The sequence below is a fragment of the Carassius gibelio genome, chromosome A16 (genome assembly GCF_023724105.1).
Source record: "Carassius gibelio isolate Cgi1373 ecotype wild population from Czech Republic chromosome A16, carGib1.2-hapl.c, whole genome shotgun sequence".
Lineage (NCBI taxonomy): Eukaryota > Metazoa > Chordata > Actinopteri > Cypriniformes > Cyprinidae > Carassius > Carassius gibelio.
In genome coordinates, this window is record NC_068386.1 from 11,854,101 (window position 1) to 11,878,561 (window position 24,461).

The 24,461-nt window shown below is 35.9% G+C and overlaps 1 protein-coding gene and 1 long non-coding RNA gene across 5 annotated transcripts in view; one reads left to right on the plus strand and one right to left on the minus strand.

The window, feature by feature from the left end:
* LOC128030675 (protein FAM171A1) overlaps positions 1-24,003 on the minus strand; it is a 38,066-nt gene extending 14,063 nt beyond the window's left edge. The window contains exons 1-3 of one of the 3 annotated variants that reach the window (XM_052618486.1): positions 23,489-24,003; positions 951-1,178; positions 58-150 (exon numbers count right to left, since the gene is read on the minus strand). In XM_052618486.1, the coding sequence (XP_052474446.1) occupies positions 58-150; positions 951-1,178; positions 23,489-23,600 (433 nt within the window). In that variant the 5' untranslated portion in view covers positions 23,601-24,003. Of the gene's footprint in view, positions 1-57; positions 151-950; positions 1,179-2,876; positions 3,076-5,413; positions 5,548-23,488 lie in introns of those variants that run through there. The other 2 variants (XM_052618488.1, XM_052618487.1) reach the window with 2 other exon arrangements.
* Positions 13,094-19,015, plus strand: LOC128030676 (uncharacterized). Of its 2 annotated transcripts, none has more exons than XR_008187938.1 (4): positions 13,094-13,178; positions 15,510-16,508; positions 16,841-16,930; positions 17,115-19,015. It is a non-coding gene; the product is annotated as an uncharacterized LOC128030676 (long non-coding RNA). The 2 variants fall into 2 exon arrangements; XR_008187937.1 differs by lacking the exon at positions 13,094-13,178 and adding an exon at positions 13,621-13,840.
* Positions 24,004-24,461: the final 458 nt, after the last annotated feature.

A 24,461-nucleotide genomic window follows, 5' to 3' on the forward strand; every position in this document is an offset into this window, starting at 1 on the left:
ACACACACACACACATACACACACGCACACGCACACACAAACACAAGTGACTGTTACCTTGATATCCAGAGACGATCTGCACCACATCATCGTACACCATCAGAGTAGCAGCCCTCTCAGGAAGCAGATCCAGACTGAGAGATGAAAAGACTTCAAAACACACACAAACAAACAAAGTGATAATTAGAAAGATGAATCACAATCAGGCCTGCACACTCAGTATCCACAACATCTCGATACCACTGAAAATGATCTTCTGTTCACACCACACTGCTAAATCTCAGCACCCTGAAACATCTGCGCGATTGTGCTGTGTTGAGGAACTTAGGTACAATTTATTTTGTCTGCGACTGGTTAGTAGGTTAATCTCATTAGATGTAATGGAACACTCTGTTTATTTCTAACAGCTTTCTGAATTCCTGCTCCAATCCAGTTTTCATTTCCTGTCCCAGATCCTCTACAGAATGACCCAAAGGATGTGTCACTCTCCAAGAGTTACAGAAGAAGTAATCCATCCCATTAATACAATCATCAAAGCAAAGAAATAAGGCTTTAAAACACGCGAAAAAAAAAAAAAAACTATTACAGAAACTGTTTACTTGAACAGAGAAAAGTGAGATGCCACATTTAAAAAAATTACAAACATCCATGTTTTTACTATTTATATTTTTTTATGTTATTAAAAAACACTAATAGTTTACAAAAAAAACCCCTAAAAACTAAAAACAATTGTTTTAAATGCTACTAGTGAATTCAGGCATTGGCAATATTACAATGTACAGCATGGAAAAAGGATATTGATTTTGAGATCGGCAAAAGACACGTAATATTGTTATTAAATGATTTCAGTTTTTAAAATCAACTTTACGTGAGTGTTCGATGACAGGAAAGGCAGTGTAAATGTAAAACAGAGCTTATGAGCAATATATAATCCAATATGAGATCATTACCAGGAAGCCTGATTGGTCGCCATGGAATGGAGTTGGGTACGTAGCCACGCTTGGTTGCAGTCACTACAAGAAGGTCGCCAAGGCGATAGGGGAACCTGATAAAGGCATTGCCGTCGGCACCAGAGATATCCGAGGCAACAGGGATGTGGTTAGTGAAGATCTCCACGGTGACACCAGCGAGAGGCTGATGAGTGCTAGTGTCACTCAGGTGAACCTTCAGAGCCACTTCTGTAGAAACAAACAATAATGTCTTAAATAATGAAGAATATATTGTTAAAATATATTTACGTATTAATATTAGACATTTATTGGCAAACAAAAACAATTTAACTTCTATAGCTGAGCCACTCTATAGCCATTTAAGTCCTTTTTCCAACTGTTTTAAACCATAAAAGTGCCCCATTATGGATTTTGGAAAATGATATTTTATGCATTGTGTAACACAGCTAAACTTTAATTGAGCCATAAAAAAATGTAGCTATCAAAAATGTCACATTCTGTAAATATGCAAAACTCAAACAAGAGTTTAATCATAGTACAAAAAGAAAGCATCATCACCTTTCTAAAGACAGAGGAAATTGTGAAGCACTGAATTATTTAAAATGTATTAAAAATCAATTTAAGCTTACAATTTACTGAGGTTATGTTGTATGTAAGACAAGAAGCAATTAGTGCACATATGAGCCAGGCAGAAATGACCAATAAAAATGAGTAATTGTATCACATGTGACCCTCTTTAACTATATAAAGTGCACCCGAATGTTGACGGTGAAAAATGTTCTTCAGGTTCCCTTGGCTGTTTACATAAAAATCCTCAAAGGGCACTTAAGGAATAGAACCAATCAACACGGCCAATGGAAACAACTGCTGAAAACAATGGGCTGCTTTTCCTTCCTCTAGGAACCTTGGGCTTCTTTAGGAAGACACTGCAGAAACATGCTTCCTTTTCATGTAGCGATGCACATTCCACATGAACAAATCAAAGATAGCACAATGTTCTTGGGTAGAGACAGACCAATGCAAGTGAATACTGCTATTGTGGGGGGAAAAAAAGGTGAGAAGGTCTCTGTGCTCTGTTTTATCATTTGTCTCCATTTAAGTCTGATTCTAAATTCTATTACTCTGCCTGTTTAGCAAAAAAACCTGTTGGTTTGCTTTTCTTTTGTAAAAGAAATGCAAAGTCTGACGATTATAAAGGGAAAAACAAAAAACTTGACAAAAGGATTTATCCAGTTTAACAAGCATAAGAATGTGACCCTGGACCACAAAACAGGTCTTGAGTCGCTGGGGTATATTTTTAGCAATAGCCAAAAAAACATTGTATGGGTCAAAATTATAGATTTTTCTTTAATGCCAAAAATTGTTAGGATATTAAGTAAAGATCATGTTCCATGAAGATATTTTGTAAATATATCAAAACGTAATTTTTGATTACTAATATGCATTGCTAAGAATTCATCTGAACAAATTTAAAGGCGATTTTCTCAATATTTATTTATTTTTATTTATTTGTTTTGCACCCTCAGATTCCAGATTTTCAAATAGTTCTATCTCGGCCAAATGTTGTCCGATCCTAATACACAATACATCAATGGAAAGCTTATTTATTCAGCTGATGTTTTGCAAAATTGACAAATGTTAAATGGTAAATGTTAATTTCCTACAATAATCACTTCACCAATAAACGCTCATGTATAAGCAAAACGAACACCAGACAGACTGAAAACAAATTGCAAAAATTACCACACTTGAAATGCCAAGTGATGACATTTATATAACACATATTAACATTAATGTACAAATTTCAGTGTCAAAAAGAGTTATAAAGACCTTCAGGAGCCATTTATTAATGCATTTCAATTCAATCCACACACTTGGCAAACAGATCATAGCACTAACTAGAGTTTGTATAAAACACAGCCTTACCTATACGCTTGTGTTTGAAAGGCACCAGAAAGCCAAAGGAAAACAGTCCAAAACACTGACGCACATGCACACACACACACACGAGTTTAAATGCTGTTCACATCACGTCACTTCCCTCCCCAGTGATTCATCAGTGAAGGCTGACAGCTGTGTGTACAGGCACTGACCCCACCTAAAGAGCACAAACTGTATGCAAACCCTGAGAACCGTCAGAGCTCGGATTAATCCATGCTAAATAAAAGACCAGGTCTAGTCAGCCGGTCATTATCACGACACCAACTGACAAGGCGATCACGACTCGAATCACCCTGAAGGAGTGTATTTTGCGATAACGACCGGCTGACTGAAAGTTAAACTACTTATTACATGGCTACTTACCGAACAAGTAAACAAAGAGATGTGAAATACTGATCTGAGTAAGTTGGAGTGAGGTTGATGATTAAACTAGAAACATAGGTCAGTCAAATACACAGTTTAGCGGTCATTAACAAAATTATTTAATGTAAAATACTGTAATTAAAACATCAAAACATATATAATAGACTGTGATCCTTATATACTTTTGTACTAAATATGTATCACAGTAAAAAGAAAAGGATCGAGAAAAGGATCATGTGACTCTGAAGACTGGAGTAATGGCTTCTGAAAATCCAGCTTTGCCATCACAGGAATAAATGACATTTCAAAATATATTAAAAGCATTCAATTATAATATTATTTCACAATATTACCATTTTGACTATTTATGACCAAATTGGTGTTGCCTCGGTGAACATAAGAGACTTCTTTCAAAAACATCTTGCTGACCCCAATCACTTGAATGTTAAAATGAAAAGTCAGGCAGCTTTGTATCGGTTTTTTTTTTGACGAATATACTGTTCTCACGCTCACAGGCTGTAATTTTTGCCCTTTCAGCCCAATGAAAGCACAGCAGCAGCAGTAGTTCACTCAGAGGACATGTGAGTCACAGTGAGGGAGTGTATCGATCACACTCAGTGGAGAGAGATTCACAGCGCACGGACATAAATCCACAGACCAATCAGGACATTAGTCATACAGAACACTTCATTTACACTCAACACAAGAGCCTTGCCCCAATTAAATAGTCACCACAGAGTGCTTTATTTATACATAACACTGATCCAAGTTAATAATAGTTAAAATAAAAATCATCTGAAAAGCAGTTGAATAGAAGTGAATTTGTTCACAATTGTGTATCGTTTCAAATTTCTAATTAAGGAATAAGCACAATTCTTTCTGACTAAATATTTGCTTGCTTCTCTTCAGAGCTCAGTTGAATTTGTTAGATCGGTAGACTAGACGTGCCTTATAAGCCTTTCTGAAACCTTAGGAGAAGCCTTCAAACTCAAAACATGGTCAGTCTGTGACTGACTTGACAGAAGGGAAGGCAGCTGCTTTAGGTTTCATCAACAGGTTCTTAAATGTGCATTCATCTTTATTTCATGTGTTCATGATCACTATGGTATAATCGGTCCAGCATAATTCATTTATTCTGCAAACAAAAGTTTCTGATACCATCTAACACAAAAAATGTGAAGTATTCAGCTGGTCATGTGATCATGATATGTGATCTCGAGTTTTCATTTTGTGTGCGTTTATCAACATGTTTGTGAAATGTACAATAGATTCCTTTATGAGTGAAATTTAACTTTATGAAAAATACTTAGTGCACTTAAATTATTTCAATGAATAATATTAATAATAAACATGATAAATAAAAAGCAGGTACAATAAGTAGCCACCTGTGCTCTTTTTTTCAAAGCACAGGTGCAGGCGATGTCATCCCAGTGCTCTTGGCTGTGTTTACTGTGAACAGCTTTTGAAATGTTAACCGGCAATCTGAAGGGAACGCAGTCACCCAACACTAGGTAAATATTTGACTAGAAAAATAGCACCGCGATGAATACGAAGAATTTTCCTTTGCCTCAAGCTCTACTGGGAATTGCTGAGCTGCACAGAGACAATAAGCCGTCCGACGCCTTCACTCATCCTGCACACATTCTCTCTCGTTCTCTCCATCTTTTAACCCACAGTAAGCTCCATAATAGACACTTTTCTCCTGTTCCTGAGCCTTTCACTTCTAATGCTCTTTTATGACATTCTTTCCCTAAACAAGCACACACAGAAGTTTTTTATTAAATTTAAAAGCTAGTTACACAACAAATTTGGATTCATTATATATAATTTTACCCTTTTCTTCCAGTTATAAATACTATAATATTTAGTAATAGCCTCAGATATTATAATTTCAATTTGTAAACACAGTAAAAACATGAATGATAGAAACATAGTGTGTGTTTGTGTTATATATCCATATATATTATTAATACTTATTTTATTAATAATACTATTATATGTTTAAGTAATAAACTTTACTAAATACAATTTAACATTTACTGGGACGTAAAATCTAGTTATAATCCGGGGAAATTCAAGATTAAATACATTCTGGAGAAATGAAAAAAATACATAAGACCAGCTGTTTAACTTAAACAAGCAAATCAAAGCATAATTACCTGAATAAATTGTGAGAGGGTATCATCATAATGATGCTTGATTCATAAGTGTGATTCAGAATTCTGCATAAGATCATTTCAGCTAATAAAACAAAGACAGCTTGTGTGCATGTGAAAAGTTTTTTGGTCTCAGGAAATCTCCAGTTAACTTTTAACCTATCAGGATCACTATTTGTCAGTGTTCTCCAAAGGTTTACTCATTGTTTCACTGCAGGACCGTCTGAAGCATGGCTCCGTTCTCTCTGGGAATTCCCCTCTCCCTCCTCCACTGGAAATGATACACACATGTCATGATGTGAACTGCTGACTCCCTCTCTGAATCTGGCATCACTGCTTCACCACAAGGGAAGTGTGTACAATAAATGTACATGCAACATACAATACATGGCAGTGCTGTCTGCTCAACCTTTAGCCTTCCATTGCATAAAAGCTGCATCAGAGTCTCAGACTTTGTGACTGGGAATGTGTGAGTAGAGCATGTTTTCTGATACTCCATAAAGTTTTTTCTGGAAAAATTGTCATTAGCTTATAAACCTTTTGAAGCTACTGAATTTCTCATCAATATTTTGATGCAGTGTCTTCTATCAGCAAAAGAATAGTTTATTCAAAAAACTAAATACTGTTATCATTTACTCCAAACCGGTTTGATTTTCTTTCATGGACCACAGAAAGAGAATTTTTGAATAATGTTCTGGTTATTTTCCCAATGCATTTACAAAATCATGGGGAATGAAGCTTTCAAGCTTCAAACAGGTCACAACAGCACCATAAAAGTTGGTTATTTTCAATTAATCAGCTCACAAAAGCGCTCCAAGTGACATGAGTCATGACTCTTACTTAATGTAGTCAGTTTGCTCCTCACACAAAGCTACCACATGAATTTAGATGACATGTATGATTCTTTAAACAGTTCAAGCAAGCTTAAAGCTGCAGTAGGTAACTTTTGACGCTCTAGCGGTTAATAAACAGAACTGCTTGCGTCTTGCGGAAGAACATCGTAGCCGGAACTACTTCTCTCTGTTTATGTCTATGAAGAATCACAAAGGTACTGGGTTACTCCGCTGCGGTACCCCCGAAGCAATCTAAAATAGTCTGAATATAAACACTTATTATAGGTGCACCCTAGTGATTCAGGACAAGCTAAAAACACGGTTTGGAAAATGGATTCATGGTGTACTCACTTATTATATACATTTTTCTACATTTTGAACACAAACAAAGTTACGGACCGCAGCTCTGATTGGTTGTTTCTTACTGGAAGCGGATGAATTTCTGCAAATGGCAATAGGAGCACTGGGAGGAGCCAGAGGAGCTTGATTTTTTCACAGATTATCGGTCTCATATTCTACTGTCAGGACATAATGACAGGTTTAACAAATATGTAAAAAATATATTTTTACAAAAGTTACCCACTGCAGCTTTAATGCAATAATTTCAACTGCATTTTGACATTTAGTAGGGTTGCACAATTATTTGAATTTCAAATCTCAATTACAATTATAGATGCAACATTAACGTAATCATTAAAAGTCCACTTATATTTTTCTGCGTGCTTATGGAATGATAATCGACAATTATGATTTCTGTCATAATCGTGCAGCCCTAACATTTAGTTTCAACTTGTATTCTCTCTCTCTCAAAAGATCTCCCTGGCAAAAGTCATATGATATGAACCGAGTGTTACAATTCCCCATTGTCTGCAGACTTCAAGCATAAGCTTATAGGTATAATCCAAAAGGCTTTATTACTGTTATATTTTTGTGTCAAGGAACATAAGATACAAACAACATTTCATAAAGCAACAGTGTACAGGATATATATGAATATAACTACAGCTGTGAATAATAAGGGATGATAGGGCTGCCCTGCACTTTTCTGTCTATGAGTATAGATGTGTTTATGTAAGAGTGTATGCGCAGAGACACCATGCTGCATTGCAGTGGAGGACAGAAAGAGGCAGAGGCAAAGAGAGGGAATGTAGACATCATTTCTACTCTAATAGTCTAAATAACGAAGTTTAGCTTAATGTATTTTATTTAGTTTTTAAACATTCATATTACAATCTATAAATAATGTGTGTCTCTAATTTACTCAACCTAAAAATGTTAGTGTGTTTAGCCATGAACCATGACTAGACATCACAAAGACATTAAAAACCCACACTAGGCAATCATTTAACCCCAAGAGCAGGGTCATGTGAGCACTAATGAAGAGAGTGATCGGTCAATACACTGGATTCTAAACCTTAAGAATGCCTCAGGAAACCATATTATTGATTAATCTGAAAAAACAGTATTAACTGTCAAGGTTATACAGGGTAAAAGCATGGAGGGTTGGTTTGTGTGAGCGTGCATGGGACAGACAAAGAGAAAGGGAGACATACAGTCGAGATGGAGATTTCAAACCCTCTTTAAGTTTCCTGCATATTATTTCTCAAAACTGAGGGATGTGAGATTATGTATTCTAAAAACAACAATGCATTTATTTGGTAGACATAAGTGCCAGACCGAAATACTTGTAGGGAAAATTTCTGGTCCAAATACATGCACAACCCTAATTTAAATATTAAAGGTGCAGTAGGAGATCTTGGAAAATGCTAACATTAGCCTGATAGTACTGAAAGCGAACATCAGCCCTTCCTGCAATCGCAGTCAAAAGCCACGCCCCCTGAATGCATTTATGCTCACAGACCAGAATACCAGAGACAACATTACTACAATAGGCTACATCAGAGGTTCCCAATTCCAGTCCATGTTCCTAAGTAAACTGAACCCCTGCTCAGGGAGTAGGGAGCAATGAACACTGTGTAGGGATCATACCGATCAGAACACAGTTCATTCACGTAGCTCACATCTAACGAGCTGGTCATCTGAATCTAGTGTGTTAACGAAGCAAGACATCCAAAATATGTGCGCGAGGACTAGTGGTGGAAATTATGATTCTTTCAAGAGATTCGTTCATTTTCAGTTCGTTCACCAAAATGATTCGTTCAAATTCATTTACTGATTCGTTCAGTGACCATTTCTTCGTATTACATAAAATTTGCCAGCAGGTGACGAAAAAGAGTCTTATGTGTTATGTCTTAAATCAACGAACGTATTCAACTTGCTACAAAAACTGATTTGACTTTATGAAAATGTGTGCATAAAGTCTAATTAAGTTGTTAAGATGAACCAAGCAATTATTATAATTACAATTATAATTACAATTATTATATATTCACATTCATAAATCAGGGATTAAATGTGTAGTTATGTTCTGTATGCTAAATATTAAAACAAGCGTATGTGCACAGTAGGGCTGAAATGATTCCTCGAGTAACTCGATTACAAAAAATGATCGAGGCAAATTCCTCTGCCTCGAAGCCTCTTTTAATTTATATTAAATCTCACGTCAGGTTCTTTCACAATTATTTTTTAAAAGTGACAACGCGTTTACGTCACCCAGAACGCAGAAGGAGACACAAGCGCTGTGTCCGAAATCACATACTGCAAGGAGTCAGCAGTGTTTTGTTTTGAGGGCACGGGCAAACGTAGAGAGAACGTCATGGCGTGTGTCCATTGCAAGATATAGCTGGCATACCACAACTAGGGCCCTATGATTTCCGCAATGCAGAAAACACAGAGGGAATCGTGGAATCCAGTCATAAAAACGGATTTTACAGTTTAATGCGGAATGGCAAGGAAATTTGCCAAATTTTGAATGAATTAATAAAAAATAGGTCATTGCACTTACATCAAATTATGATATGGACTTATATCTGTTAATTTTAAGCCGGAACAGTCTATTTGAATATGAATCCTCCATGTTCTGCGTGTCTCTGTTAATGAATGGAGCAGAAGCGCGTCTGCCTTTATTAACACACACTGAAGTGCGTGTGACGCTCGCGGTGATATCAGCATCTGCTGTCTCACTAAATAAGGACGTGAACACATGAACAACATCTCCAGAACTGCTCTGACAGTCACTTCATGAGCATTTGACTGTTTGATTTGAGTAAAACTAGCGCCACATCACATGAACAGAACTGTAAAGGTACGTCAACCCGTCAAAATAAAAGTCCAGTTTAAAGACAAGTATTTGCCAGAGATGTAATACTATTGTTCAGCAGAATGTACATAGCCTATTACTAAAAAAAATCAAACATAATTTTTAAGGTTTAATCACACAACATTTCTTCCATGTTTTATTTTTTATAGTAAATCCCCTTTGTTTACTAAAAAGTTAAGTTTGCTTAATTTTCAATAATTAAAAGATAAATTAAATTTATGTTTTATGTGTTTAATGTGCATCTCAGAAAATGTTTTATTTGAAACCCCAACTGAATGGCACTTAAATGCACTTAATTCATCTGTCAACTTTATTGTCATTGTCCACAGTACAAGTACAGATACAATGGGTAATAATTAAATATTTATTTTTGATGTATGCATTGCATTTTATGAATTTAAAAAGTAAAAATATTTTTTCTAAAAAAGGAAACTTAGTTTGTTCATTTTAAGAGACCCAGGAGTCTTGTGTAATTAATATTGCACTTTAATTAAGCAAAAACACATTTTATCCGATTACTCGATTAATCGATGGAATTTTTGGTAGAATACTCGATTACTAACATATTCGATAGATACAGCCCTAGTGCACAGTACCTATAACTGCGCTTTGAATTTTACGAGATTGACATGCTAAATGGCCAACTGACTGGGTTTACTCTCATTCATTTCGCTCACGAATGAGATAAGCTATGTACCAGTTAATTTCATTCACGAATGACATGTATCTGTTCATTTAACTCTTTCACGAATGACATGGGTACCAGTTCAGTCATTTCCTTCACGAACGATGTCTCTCGATCTCGTTCAGACTCATATGAAACTCGTTCAGTGAAGGGCGTATTCATTCACTACATTCAACAAATCACATGCTCCATCACATCTCATACTCGAAGGCTATTGGCTCGAGGTTGAGTAACTCTTTGACAGAATGAAACAGTTCACAAAGCTACCCGATTCACCGAGCTGCGAATGCGCTGCTAATAGTGCCGCGCTGCTGTGGAGGGAGAAACTTCAGGGAACGAGAAAATATGAGTCAGTGACTTACGTGAACGATTCGTTCACCTAAAAGATTCATTCAAAAAGAATGATTTGTTCACGAACGAAACATCACTAGTGAGGACTGGAATTGGGAACCACTGGGCTACATCATGCATCATTCACCAGCGAGAAAACTTTAAAAGTCCTACAATACCAGGTTTTTGATGTTTGTCTGCTCTGTCTGCACAGCGTGAATGAATGCGCTGATGACGTATCCTGTCTGCGTGAACCGTATGCGCAGAGGTATGTAGATATATATGTTGACAGGCAGGTAGGAAAGCTACTTAAAATGCACAGACCCAGTGTTTTGATTGGACGTACATTTCTTGGTCCTATGCTTTCCACAGAATATATAAATACAGATAAATACATTTAGACCACTTAACTTAATGATTGCTATCGGGATGTGAAGAGACTTTCAACCAGCATAACAAAAAATGTTTCTGAAGACAATCACCTATTGCACCTTTAACTTTGCAGGACATAGTGCAGAAACCTACGATGTTAAATAATATGAGTGTATTTATTTATAGAAATTGTTAAAATAAACACATTCAAACTAAACAAGAAGCAGTTTAAAATGATGATGCACATAAAAGTTGCACAAAAAACTGAATGCTGGGAGTCGAGTCTGAATGCACAATCATAATTATGTTTATAAAGAGTCATCTTATGGAAACCTTTCACACCAAATTCAACCAACCTGTCATTTGGTACCTTTAAAGGCCACAATTTGGCCATTCTAACAGGTACCTACAGTCTCTTTAAAATCACAGTGCTAGAAACAGTCAACAACAGCAGTCACCAGTGATATTAAAATGTGCTTTCACTGGGACTTCGCACTCTTCGTCATTACAAGCTAGAAAGAAAGTCAAATAACCAAACCCTAACCACAATCCTCAAAGAGTGTCTTATTTTCCAAACATTTTAGTTCTGTAAGACCATCAGCAAGTTCTTAAGTACAAGTAAAACTGGTCAAAATTGTGGCTCAATATTGGCCTTACAGGATAAGATCTATGCATCCTCAGCAATCTAACGAGATCTAATGCAATAAAACTCATTTTCAGCCTCTTTTTACATTAACAAGAGTAACTAGACATTTACCCTGTCACAAGAAAGACAGCTTGATTATCTAGAGCTTAAATGGCAAAGGACAGTTCCAAAGAATGTTATTTAAATATGAATGTAACTGTTCTTAAAGGAATGCTATTTCATGCATACTGAGTTTTTTAAACTGTTAAAGAGTTGGATTCTCATGCTAAACATGGACAAAGTTTCAAAAATTAAGTTGTACGTTTGAAGGAGTATTTTTGTTCCAAAAACACTCCTTCCGGTTTGTCACAAGTTTCGGAAAGTTTTTTTTCTTATTTCCTTATATGGGTCCTAAGGGCACTTCTCCCAGAAGAGCAGAGCACTGAGAGCAGAGACATTCACTGATCAGAGCGAGATTACCAAAAAAAAAAAAAAAAAAAACAGCATTAAGGGACCAGTGGATGGAGTTTATTTTTACAGAGCATCAACGGAGTTGTGCAAGTGTTTTTGTTTGTTCCCTGAATTTGAAGATGTTTGTTTTACAAACAAGGCCCAGTTTGACGCCGGATTTGCATATTGTTTATTTCTTAAGGATAATGCATTCCCAACGAAAAAGGGTCACGATCGTGTGTTGGAACCGCAGGCGTTGAGTAAAACTGCTTCAAATATCTCTGTGTTGTTAACTTAGCTATAGGCGCATAAGCACATCAAGTAAACAACATGCGATGTTGTCATCAAACTGCACTTTCCACATGTACACCTTAAAAAAAAAAAAAGACGACATAAAGTGGAACTTTTCAAAAACCGCTAAGCAAATATATACAGTTTCAATACATACCACATAGAGACGTCCTGCTGTAATCGTTGATGCTGCTGCTCTCGTTCAGTTTCAGCCTCTGGATCTGATTCTGGATCATAAATATACGGCTGAATCTGACTGTTAGCCATGGTTTGTTTTGGATGATGTTTTTTTTCCCTCACGGTAATGTCACAGCTTCCAAACGCTCTCAACGCAAAAGTCTACTCGCGCTCGTGATTCTTTAGCTCCGCCCACACGTCACGCCTCCAGTCGCTCGGGTTTTTCCAGGAAAAAACGGTACAGACTATCTTTCTCTTATAAATATAATAAAACTAAAGACTTTTTGGAGTTATGAAGGATGCAGTACTACTCTATACACTGAAAAAAAGGAAAAGCAGTTTTACTGAATTTACTAAAACGATACACTTACAATCTACTTAATACATTTATGTTTAAGATGGAAACATAATTGTATTGTTTAAATTCTAAATGAAATTCAACATAATCATCAAAACATGATATAATCACTTTGCAAGAAAATGTTCAAATTGTTTCAGATTTCAAACAAATGGTGTTCATGTAAAATGATTTTTTTCTGCTGTTTGATTTATTTAATTAAAATAGGCCCATGTCACACAATTACTTTGTATTTTCTTCTCAACTTAATTCCATTGTGTAGGCTATAATTAATCTAATTCAGGTTTGTGAAATATGTCGTTTGGGCGGGAGCAACGCGCGCGAGAGTGTCTCCGCATGCGCTTTGAAATCCAGACCACACCAGGACCGTTGGTTTGGAAAGGACACATGAGGGCACTGACTGTCTTTTTTCAAAGCTCGTTAAAAGGTAAGAATTTCAGTATCTATCGTATGATATATTATACAAATGCATTAATTGTCAGATTAAATGCAACAATAATGTTTTAAGATAACCCCACACGCTTTTAAATCATGTCGATGGTATATTTCGTCGAGTGTCGTTGCAGATTTTTTTTGGGTGGGTAACATTCAGGTTAATAAACCATGAATATTAGTGGTAACATTAGTTTATCAAACTTCTACAATCCGATTAAACAATTTACAGATGGAAATCAAGTTCTCATCAGGTGAATAATAATAACATGGACTTTAGGATTTGTGTGGGGGAGGGGTTCGTAGCCGTTGTCATATCACTGCAATGGGCAAAAGCGCTCGCTCGATGCTCTGTCAATGCATGTCTTTGATTTACCAACGAAAGTGGTGGACAGTAACGGAGTAGCTTTACATTTACTTAAGTACATTTTTCAAGTATCTGTACTTTACTGGAGTAGTTTTATTTTGAGTAACTTTAAAAATAAACTTTTAAATCGGATCGCGAATCGCACCAAACGATTCGTTTACGAATTAGAATGATCCGATTGCAGCTGTTCTGGAGTCGACCACTCACTGATTCAAATGAACCGTTTAGTGCGAGTCTACAGAAGAACCGGGAGATCTTGTGAGCGCGTGTGCATCTTGATGTTGCTAAAAGTAAGTTGTTAATGTCGAAATTTTGGATTAATTATTGTAACTGAAAATCATATTTGGGTCAAAATTGTCAGTTGTTTGGGAACTAAATCCGCTGTAAAGAGTGATCTGTTTAAGCCCACTCAAATGCTCGAGTGCAGACGATTCAGACACATCAATCAGCGTCTCTGTGCTTTAGGTAAAAAAATAAAAAAATAAACATTAACACAAATTAATAAAATAACTCATTAATTCAAATTCCACGCTGCCGTAATATTAACAGTTTTATTAAAATGCTACCATGTCCTATGTGACGTCTGTTTTTATATTGTTTATCAGCAGTAACGTTATATTGTTTGGATTAACTAGACGAGTAGACTGACATGAATGTTTATTCATAACCGTACCGAAAATAAGTAAATATTGTTAGCTGATGCTAACTGTCTAGCTAACAAGCTTGCTGGTGCCAACTTGAGGTAATTTTTATAAATAATGTCCAAATATTTTTATTCAACCACATACATATATATATATATATATATATATATATATATATATATATATATATAGATTACATCTGGGGAGAAAAGAAAGGATGTGATGTTCAGAACATGATAACTAACGTTACAGTAATTATCAAAGAGTAAAAGAGAAGCACCCCGTTTGGCCAGGGTTGTTTTTACACCACAGACAAGATTTGAGAAGGAAAAAATAATTATAAAAATATAATTATATTTTCCTTAAAATGTTCTTCCTAACTTCAGGCCTTATTATCATGTCATATATAACTGTGATGTTCTGTAAAACAACAAACTTTAAAATACTTTGTTCTTACTGGTGAAGATCAGATGGTCATCTCTGTTTTCTCTCAGGTACATCACAGTGTAAGCTTCACAGTTAACATCACTCTCGTCAACGTAGTCCATATGAACAAAAATATATCTTGACTCCATATAGTGGTTATTTTGGGAAAAATCCCAGGTATTTTGAGCAGTAGGATTCAAAAAAAAAAAAAAGTGCTAATATAAAATTAAATTAATCTATATATCTTTATCTATTAATCCATCTATCTTTCAGTACTTTTTTACTTAAATACATAAAAAATTGAGTACTTTTGTACTTTCACTTGAGTAAAATTGAAAAAGGAGTACTTTTACTGGAGTAATATTTTACTATACGTATCTGTACTTTTACTCAAGGACTTGATTTGTGTACTTCGTCCACCACTGGTTAAACATACAGTATGTTTTTAGTGCAGGGACCTATTTTATCAAGTAAACGAATACTCGATAGCCCGGCCCTCGCCCATAACTCACAAAAATCTCTCAGGCAGGTTTTAAGATTACAATATTAGGATTTCACATCTAAATGAATACAAATTTTGTTGGCTAACTAACATGGTTGTCACTTTGAGATGGATATCATAATTAATATAAATGACTGCTGCAATAAAGGTTATTTTATGGTATGCTATAAATTGTTTTTTAAAGTGAATGTTGGTTAATTTCCTAGTATTTACCATACATTTTGGAAAAAATTAAAAAGTCTTTTTTCCAAAAAGGTACATCTTAAAAGGGGGTAATATTATAAATAGCATTGTCTTTAATTTGGAAGCGTACAGTAAATTGTTACTTAAAATCATTAATTGTTGTTGTTATTTATGACTTAATTTCTGCTTGTCCTCTCTTTACAGTGACATTTGCTGTACATTTGGAATTCCAAAGCCTGTTCAGACAAATTACGAGCTAAGTCAGTCCCCAACAAAGGCAGTTAGCCTTGTAGAAGTCGGTGAATTAACTGATGAATACCCCTTGGCTGACTATTTGATTGGACATGTGCAGATGGTTACGTTAAAGAGATTTGTCTGCTGCAAAAGTAAGGAATAAATAAGTAAAAATAGCAGGTTAGCACACTATAATTTTTTTTTTGTTTGCATGTATTCACACTCTATTTTTTGTAATTGATGTTATTAGCATTACATTTCACATAATAAAATCAAGCTATTATCTTTATTATATTTTTCTAGACTACAACATATTTGCCATACACATACATTTTTAGGAACTTTTAGTGAATGAGACCCATTGTGCTCTTTTGTATAATTGTGACTTGAGTAATGTCTTAAACTTCATTGTTCGGGAGGCAGACACACTCTTGCAGTTTAAATCTAGATTAAAGACCCATCTCTTTAACCTGGCATACACATAACATACTAATATGCTTTTAATATCCAAATCCGTTAAAGGATTTTTAGGCTGCATTAATAAGGTAAACCGGAACCGGAAACACTTCACATAACACCGTACTTTCTACATCATTAGAAGAATGGCATCTACGCTAATATTTGTCTGTTTCTCTCTTATTCCGAGGTCACTGTATCCACCAGATCCAGTCTGTGTCCAGATCAGAGGGTCACTGCAGTCACCCGGATCCAGTACGTATCCAGACCAGATGGTGGATCAGCACCTAGAAAGGACCTCTACTGCCCTGAAAGACAGCGGAGACCAGGACAACTAGAGCCCAGATACAGATCCCCTGTAAAGACCTTGTCTCAGAGGACCACCAGGACAAGACCACAGGAAACAGATGATTCTTCTGCACAATCTGACTTTGCTGCAGCCTGGAATTGAACTACTGGTTTCGTCTGGTCAGAGGAGAACTGGCCCCCCAACTGAGCCTGGTTTCTCCCAAGGTTTTTTTCTCCATTCTGTCACCGATGGAGTTTCGTTTCCTTGCCGCTGTCGCCTCTGGCTTGCTTAGTTGGGGTCACTTCATCTACAGTGATATCGTTGATTGCAAGTAAAAACAGACACTATTTAAACTGAACAGAGATGACATCACTGAATTCAATGATGAACTGCCTTTAACTATCATTTTGCATTATTGAGACACTGTTTTCCAAATGAATGTTGTTCAGTGCTTTGACGCAATGTATTTTGTTTAAAGCACTATATAAATAAAGGTGATTGATTGATTGATTGATTGAAACTAACCTTTCTTTTTCTGCTTTGGCTTATTTTTAAGGATGACATTGATGCAGCTTGTGAACTTGCCATCAGAGGACTGTCTATCTATCTTAATGAGGACTCTAAAGATCTCATTCAGGAGTATGCGGTGAGTAGTTAGAGCTTAACTGATAGAATCTGTACTATGTTCAACAAGCAAAATATTAATACATCTAAAAAACATGGTTTCATCAAATATGCACACTGCAACATAAATGTAAAAAATTATAATTTTATCCACTAGACATGTAGCATTAATTGTAATACATATTCATCTTTTTTTCTGTCTTTAGGACATGGAAGAAGATCTTTTACAGTGTGCGATTGAGAAGACTACCATGGGCATCTTCCTGATAAAGCACACTGCAGACAATGAAGCCCATGATGTAGGCATTGTGTTAGAGGGTGTAGCAGTGTTTCAGGACCTTGACAGTGTGGATTTTGGCAACTTCAATGTTTTTGGTCTAATTTATGCTCTTAACCTGCAGTACCCCACAAAGTTGCGTTTTACATATGAAATTTAGCAAAAACTCATCATGGACTTGGATGCAGGTGAACTCTCTATCAAGGCCCAATTTCAAATCTGAACTCCACCAGTGAGATGGACTGATTTTTGAATGACTACTGAGACTACAAACAATCAACCTCGGAAAATTTCAGCAGCCTTCATGCAAGACCACCGCAGAGGGTAAACCGTGATCTTGTTGTTTAGACTGTTCCCCTTTGCCTGCTCTCGTTTCTTTATCTTTTTTTTTTGTCTGAATTTGGCCCTTCTTTGGACTGGTTCAGAAGTTGATTGATTAGAGAGCTGAATCTATGAAACATGGTTGAACTAGCATAAATAAGATACATTGTTTATAGTTTAGGTAAGGGTCAGATACTGTATTTTCACATTGTTTTGTAATGTCTATATATAATTATCTTTGAAACGAAAGCGTTTTTCTTGAAATAACAGTTCCAGGTAGGGCTGCACGATATTGGGAAAAAATGACATTGCGATATTTTATTTTTCTGCGATATATATTGCGATATGAAATCTAATCTATTTTTTTCTTACAAACAAAAATTGGGTGAGCACACTTACATTCTCATTTTAAATGATGTAAACATCAACACCATCGTGTCAATTGATTAATAATTGCGAGGGAGAGAGAGCAAGACATCGCTCGTGTTGTTTGAAGCTGGTGAGCTTGCGGCCGGGGCTCGCTCTCTCTCTCTCTCTCCCTCTCCCTCTCCCTCTCTCTTCTCTCTTTCTCTCTCTCTCTCTGCCCTGTTAAACTGACAGGACTTAAAAACACATATAAAAGATAAACTTTCACTCTATGATGGTTAAGCTGTACAATTAATCCGCGAATCACATTCGTCAAGAGCTGGAGAGCAGCTGGCCCGTACAGTTAATGAATAACAAATCAACTACGACAGCCTACATCGCACATCCTGCGATGTGACTATCGTGCAGCCCTAGTTCCAGGTACTGGTGTTCTTGGGTACAGTTTTAAGGTTCGTGAGAGAAATGAAATAAAATAGTGTTACAATGTTGTATTAGTTTTTAAACGCACAGTTACATGCAGTATAATGTTACTTATGTTTATGATATTGTTTAAAAAAAAAAGAAATCTTGTAAAACTTATGAAGGTTTAAATATATTGTTGATCTACATGTTATGCATACAAAATGAACTGTGTTTGTTTTTATACTAGTTTAATTACAACTGATATGTATTTTTATTAAATTTAATAATCAGAGAAGTTATTTATGCTATGCTTTTGAAAGCACAATGTTATTTAGACATGCCATTTAAATTACACATTGTTCAAATTGTTAAATAAAGGATTTACAAAAGTTTTGTGTTACGTGAAATGAAACATGCGACAACAAACCATTGAAATGTATTAAAATTTAATTTTAGTGAAGTTATCAAAATTATGTTAAGATAACTTGATTTAATTGCACAGAATTAACATGATTGAAGCAGATATCTGAAATAAAAAAATAATGTTAAACTAGCATTACTGAATCATGTTAGTATAACTTGAAAAGACTATGTACACATTACTTTTTGAAATTGCATAGGATTAACACAACCATATTATAATGAAACCACATAAATGCATTGGATACTTTGAACTCAAACTGAATGTGTGGAACCAATGTCCATAATTCGATTGAGTAAATCCAACAAATCTTTTTTTTCAGTGTAGGTACTCAAGATTAACAGGATATTGAGTGAAAACGAGCATTTCACCCCCCCTTTAAATGCTTCATAAATGATCATTTTACATGTCTAAAAATACTAATACATTTCGTTTTTAGTTTTACACATTCTAAAACATAAAACAAGCTTGTCTTTCCGTTTTGTGGGAAAATGACTTCTCCAGATGTGCAGCAGACTGGCTGTCTCTCTCTCTCTCTCTCTCTCCCTCTATAAAAGGAGACACACAGGCCATGTGTGTGTGAATGAAAGAAAGAGCTTCCACTCTCATTCAGTACATCCAGACTGCTTCAAGTTAAAAGACTGCTGTTGTGTGGAGGATTATCATGTTTCACAGGCACAAAAACAGACGATTCAGCCCATAAAAGTCTAATCAGATCTAAAAGCATTTACTTCAGATGAATTTTTTCTTGGGCTTCTACACTTTCACAACTAAAACAATGCTACTAAAAACTTTTATAAACCCCAACTTGATAAGAAAGTTTGCTCATCAAGTGATTTTGAGGGGTGTTAACAATCAAACATAACTCTATACATATATATGTATATATATATATTAGGGATGCACGATAATATCGGCACAACATCAGTATTGGCCGATAAAAGCTTAAAATCGGCCGATAAAAGCTTAAAATGACCATCATCGGCATCGGCTGATAAGAATATTTCTGCCGATGAGCCAAACCGATAGGGGGGCGTGTGTGCACGCGACGACCATGAACGTAACTTGAGCACCAAAAACTTAAACTTACAACATGTCAGCTGTGTGGAGGTATTTCGAGATCTTTCAAACAGATAACAAAGTTGCTATTTGCAATATTTGTAAAGCACAAGTGATGCGAGGAGGCGTAAAACAACTGTCTTTCAACACTAAAAATATGATTACACATCTTAAGAGTCGTGATCCTGAGCAGCACCAAGACCTGTTTTTCAGGTGTGAATGTCTGTCTACATTTGTAAAATAATACATTTATGGTAGAATCAGTACAGAAGAGGTACATGGATTTCTCTTCAGTAAAATTAAAGTTAAAATATATCAGGGCGAAAAATTTGTATATATATATCGGTATCGGCCAAAATTATTTTGAAAATATTGGCATATCGAATATCGGCCAAAATCCAATATCGTGCATCCCTAATATATATATATATATGCAAAAATCAACATATTCTAAAATAAAGACACATAATGGCTCAGAAAACAGGTCTAGTGCTTTAAACAACTAAACCAAGCCATTTTCTTCAGTATTTTTAATTGCTGTATCTGTTAAAGATTCAAAATTAAAACTATTCAAGCCTCTTTTAGGTACAGATTAAAGGGGTGGCTCATTGGGTTTTTTTCTAGGCTTGATTGTGTTTATGAGGTGGATCCTAACATGTGTTCATGCTTCGTTTTTTTTTTTTTTTAATGCATTATTTTTCACATCATTTACCTTTATTCCACACTAATCTGTCCTTTGTTTTTATGAAGTATGCGACGGGCTGCGATTGGTCAGCTGGCTCAGTGTGTTGTGATTCGCTAAACTGCCTCTACAGCACGTTTGAACATCCCGCCCCTCAAGCTCAGAATGTGCTCTTTGGTTGTATTGTAAACAATGACATTCTCTATATTGCTTATCAATTTGAGCCCAATTGAGATGCAGAGAATATTGATGAAGAGGATTGCGCAGAACCTGTACAAGCACGGATCTTAATGGAATGGTATGGAGAGAAATGCAGAGCAGGGGGAAGTGAGGAACAGGATTGAGAACCGCTGCTTTAGAACATTGGTTTGGAAACTTGTGAATCCATTCGAAACGTTAAAAACAAAACTGCGATTCATATAGGAACAGATTTTTACTTGCACCCTTAGTTTTCTCTTCCTCTTCTCTAAAGCAGCACAGCATGGCCTCGCCCCCTTTGTTGCGAGTTCCCAGGGGCGGAGTTTATCTGGGTTCACTATGTAACGGACCAGGGAAGAAGCTCATTGTAGTCCCTTTACCAGCCGTTTTTGTAGGCATTAAACTGCCAGAATTTTAAAAGACGTTATCTCAGTTTGCATAGAACTTTCAGTGCTGCTACTCTGCAGATATTGTTTATGCTCAAATAGCAACATTACACCCTAACTAACATTAAAAAAGTGAAATCACAATCAACCACCCCTTTAACAATGCACATTTAGAGTGATATAAGAGTCCACTATCTCTGTTTGTAAGATAATGCATGTGAATGAAAAAAAAGAGAGAGAAACAGAGGGAAAGAGTCGGCTACTCTGCAGCTTGCCCATGGGATAATCTGGTTTGGGTAATCAGAGATGAGAAAATGTCTGAGTGTTCTCTGAAAACATGTACCACATAAAAAATTAAGAACAACAGGGGTCTCCGTTGTGCTTAAAATGCTTTGAAATGCTAGCGGGCAAACAAACAGACACAACTTTCCATTTCTGCACTACAAGCAATATCAAAAATCCAGAGACTATACCACAGAAAACCCCATTATTGATAATTAACGAGTGGGAAACACCAGACTTATTCTCTTTATCAGCCTTTATGAGTCTCTCATGCTCTAAAACATAGCTGGCTTCCTAAGACCCATTGTTCTAAGCTCCTGTGCGTTATAGCAGGAAACTATTAAGGAGTCTATTTAGTCTCTGTTTTTGGGTGAGTGTGCAATAACAAGCAACTGCTTACAGTAAATATCATCCTGTTGGCATAAGCAATATTTGGCATATGGGCAATATGGAGGTCAGTAAAAAAAAAACTTTGCATAAACTACATTTTCCATTATGAAGTGTAGATAAACAAATACAGCCTATAAGATTCAAATCTGCACGGCAAATCTCAGTCCAGGCCCGGTTCTACCGTGTCAAGGCCTCACACACAGCAGTCTCTTTTCAGATCCCAGTGGTGAGGAAGTGGCACGGACTGGACAAAAGGCAGGAAAGCTCTAATTTGCATACTCAAAGCATCCACTGTGGCAGTCTACTGTCCTAAAGAAGAGAGAGCAGCATACCCATCTGTGATGCTGCTGCTCATCAGCAGGAGACGGAGGGGGAGGAGGACACTCCATCAGGGGAGAGGAGGGGGTTTAGGGGGATTCCTCACATTATAAGCTCAGACATGAAGGACATAAACAAACTGCCAGTCTATGAGCTGCTAAATCAATCTGCTATCAAGAGGTGAGCTTTGGCAACCATATCATTTAAGCAGGTTTTTGCAATCTGACATCCGTGCTTCAACTAAAATTATTCAGCATGATATCTGGATTATGTAAATGTCAAATGTGAATTAGTGATATGAAAATGGCTTTTCAATTTCCTTCCTCGCCGGCACATTGCCATCTTAATGCACAGACACTTAATATTGCATTACGTTAGATTATTAGCGAGATCATTTAGACTAAAACAGTCCGAAATAGACCGAAGCCTGAAATAAACTCATAATAAACCCATCACAGCATAAATAAACAAGGTCCATTACGATTTCTGAAAGATCTTAGAAATGAACAAGGTGATGGTTGAAAGCACTATCATACAAAGTCTTCTCAGTTTCTTAGTCTCTCTATTAAAATATAAAGGACTTACTGTAAATAATAATAATAATAATAATAAACTATTTTGAGGTAAGAAAGTATATTTTAATGTCTAATAATAAATGTTAAATGGATGCTAAATAATAGACACTGTATCATCTAAAGCAGCAAGTTCTCCTGTTTTATTTATATTATAAAAATAATATATAAAAAACTAATAATACTATTATAACTGACCAAACAGGGGAAAGTACATGCACAAATATTATTAGAATAAAAATAAGAATATATATATATATATATATATATATATATATATATATATATATATATATATATATTCTACTTTTTTATTGAATTCACAAATTAATAAAAACAGAAAATGGCAATAATAGGATCGATCGTGACCATTATTGTTTTGTATTTTACAAATGTATACCGTTCATTGAAACATTGTACGTTTCTCAACTACTATAAGTTTTATTAGATAAATATGGGAATATTATATCAAAATTGGAAACAAATGAACAGTGAGTAACAGACAAAAAGTGTAACACTCCCTGGTCTCGCTACAGAAATGACAGGCTCCAGTCAGCTCATGTGCTTTGGAAGCTGCGATGATGCTCGTTTCAACGACAGGCATCACAAAAATGAGATCCGATTTCAAACAGATGGCTTGAGACTTACATAACATCGATCGAACTACGAACATTTAACAAAGTTTGATTTGTTAAAGCAATAATACATGGGAAACTATTTTAATTATAAGACTTGCATTCGCTTTGTGGTCGTTACACACTTTGCGTTATTACATGCTAAGGTTGCTAACAGTTAGCACGGAATGCCATCCAGAAAGTAAAAGCAAAGCTTCCAAATCTCTATCACGATCTTGATAAACCAACACAGGAGTGATGTGTAAGTGGGTGCTAACGGAGTGTCTAATACCTTTGGTATCGCTGTTCTCCTGCAGTGTTTTGGCGACCGCCGTCCATAAATCGCATCCCAGCAGGCAGAGCACAATCACGGCAGACCTGCTGCTGCTGTCCGCCCCTCGCATTATTGCAGCTCACGGTTACAAAGAATTTGCTTAACAATAAGTGTTTTCTAAGCGGCGGCAGGAGTATCTAGAGACTCATAGCAGCTGAGGTTCCCTGCCATAATTTGGTGTTTTAGCAAATCTGCTCATGTCATTGAACACCGACGGGCAATCAGAAAACCCCTCCGCTCAGCATCCCCGCGTTGCCGCTGTTTTCCCCCACAACAACGACAGAAAGCGAGTCAACTCCACCAGTTTAACCATTTCAGTGCCAGTAACAGATGGCGCTGGACTGTCCTGCAGAAAGCAGGAGTAGACCTCCATCTACAGTCCAAGTACTGTCAATTACAACAGTGACTGTTAAACTTTTCCATTCCAGGGGGCATGGTTTCCATTTTTAATCAACGGAAACTAGGTATGTATTAATTGACCACAATGCATTTTGAAATTTTATATCAGAAATTTCAATAACTCATATTTTCAAAAGAAGACATTTCAAATAACTAAATATATATTTAGTGCAATAACTAAATATATATTTATATATTTTTTATTTAGTAAAAAAAATTATATTTTATCATTCTTAATATAATATTGGGTTAATGCAACATGATTACTGCAGATGTAAAAATACATCTTAGTTTTTTAATTTTTGTTATTATATTTTATGAATATAATATTGAGTAAACATTACAAATGTTATGATTTTTAATATATAGATTTATTCATTGTCACTTTTATTGCTTATTACTGTATTATGGTCTATATCATAAGCTACTGATACTTTTATAACTATTCTAATACATACAAGTCACAATTATATATACATAAACACACAGACACAGAGAGGGGGGGGGGGTATTTCCATCATCAACGCTAACA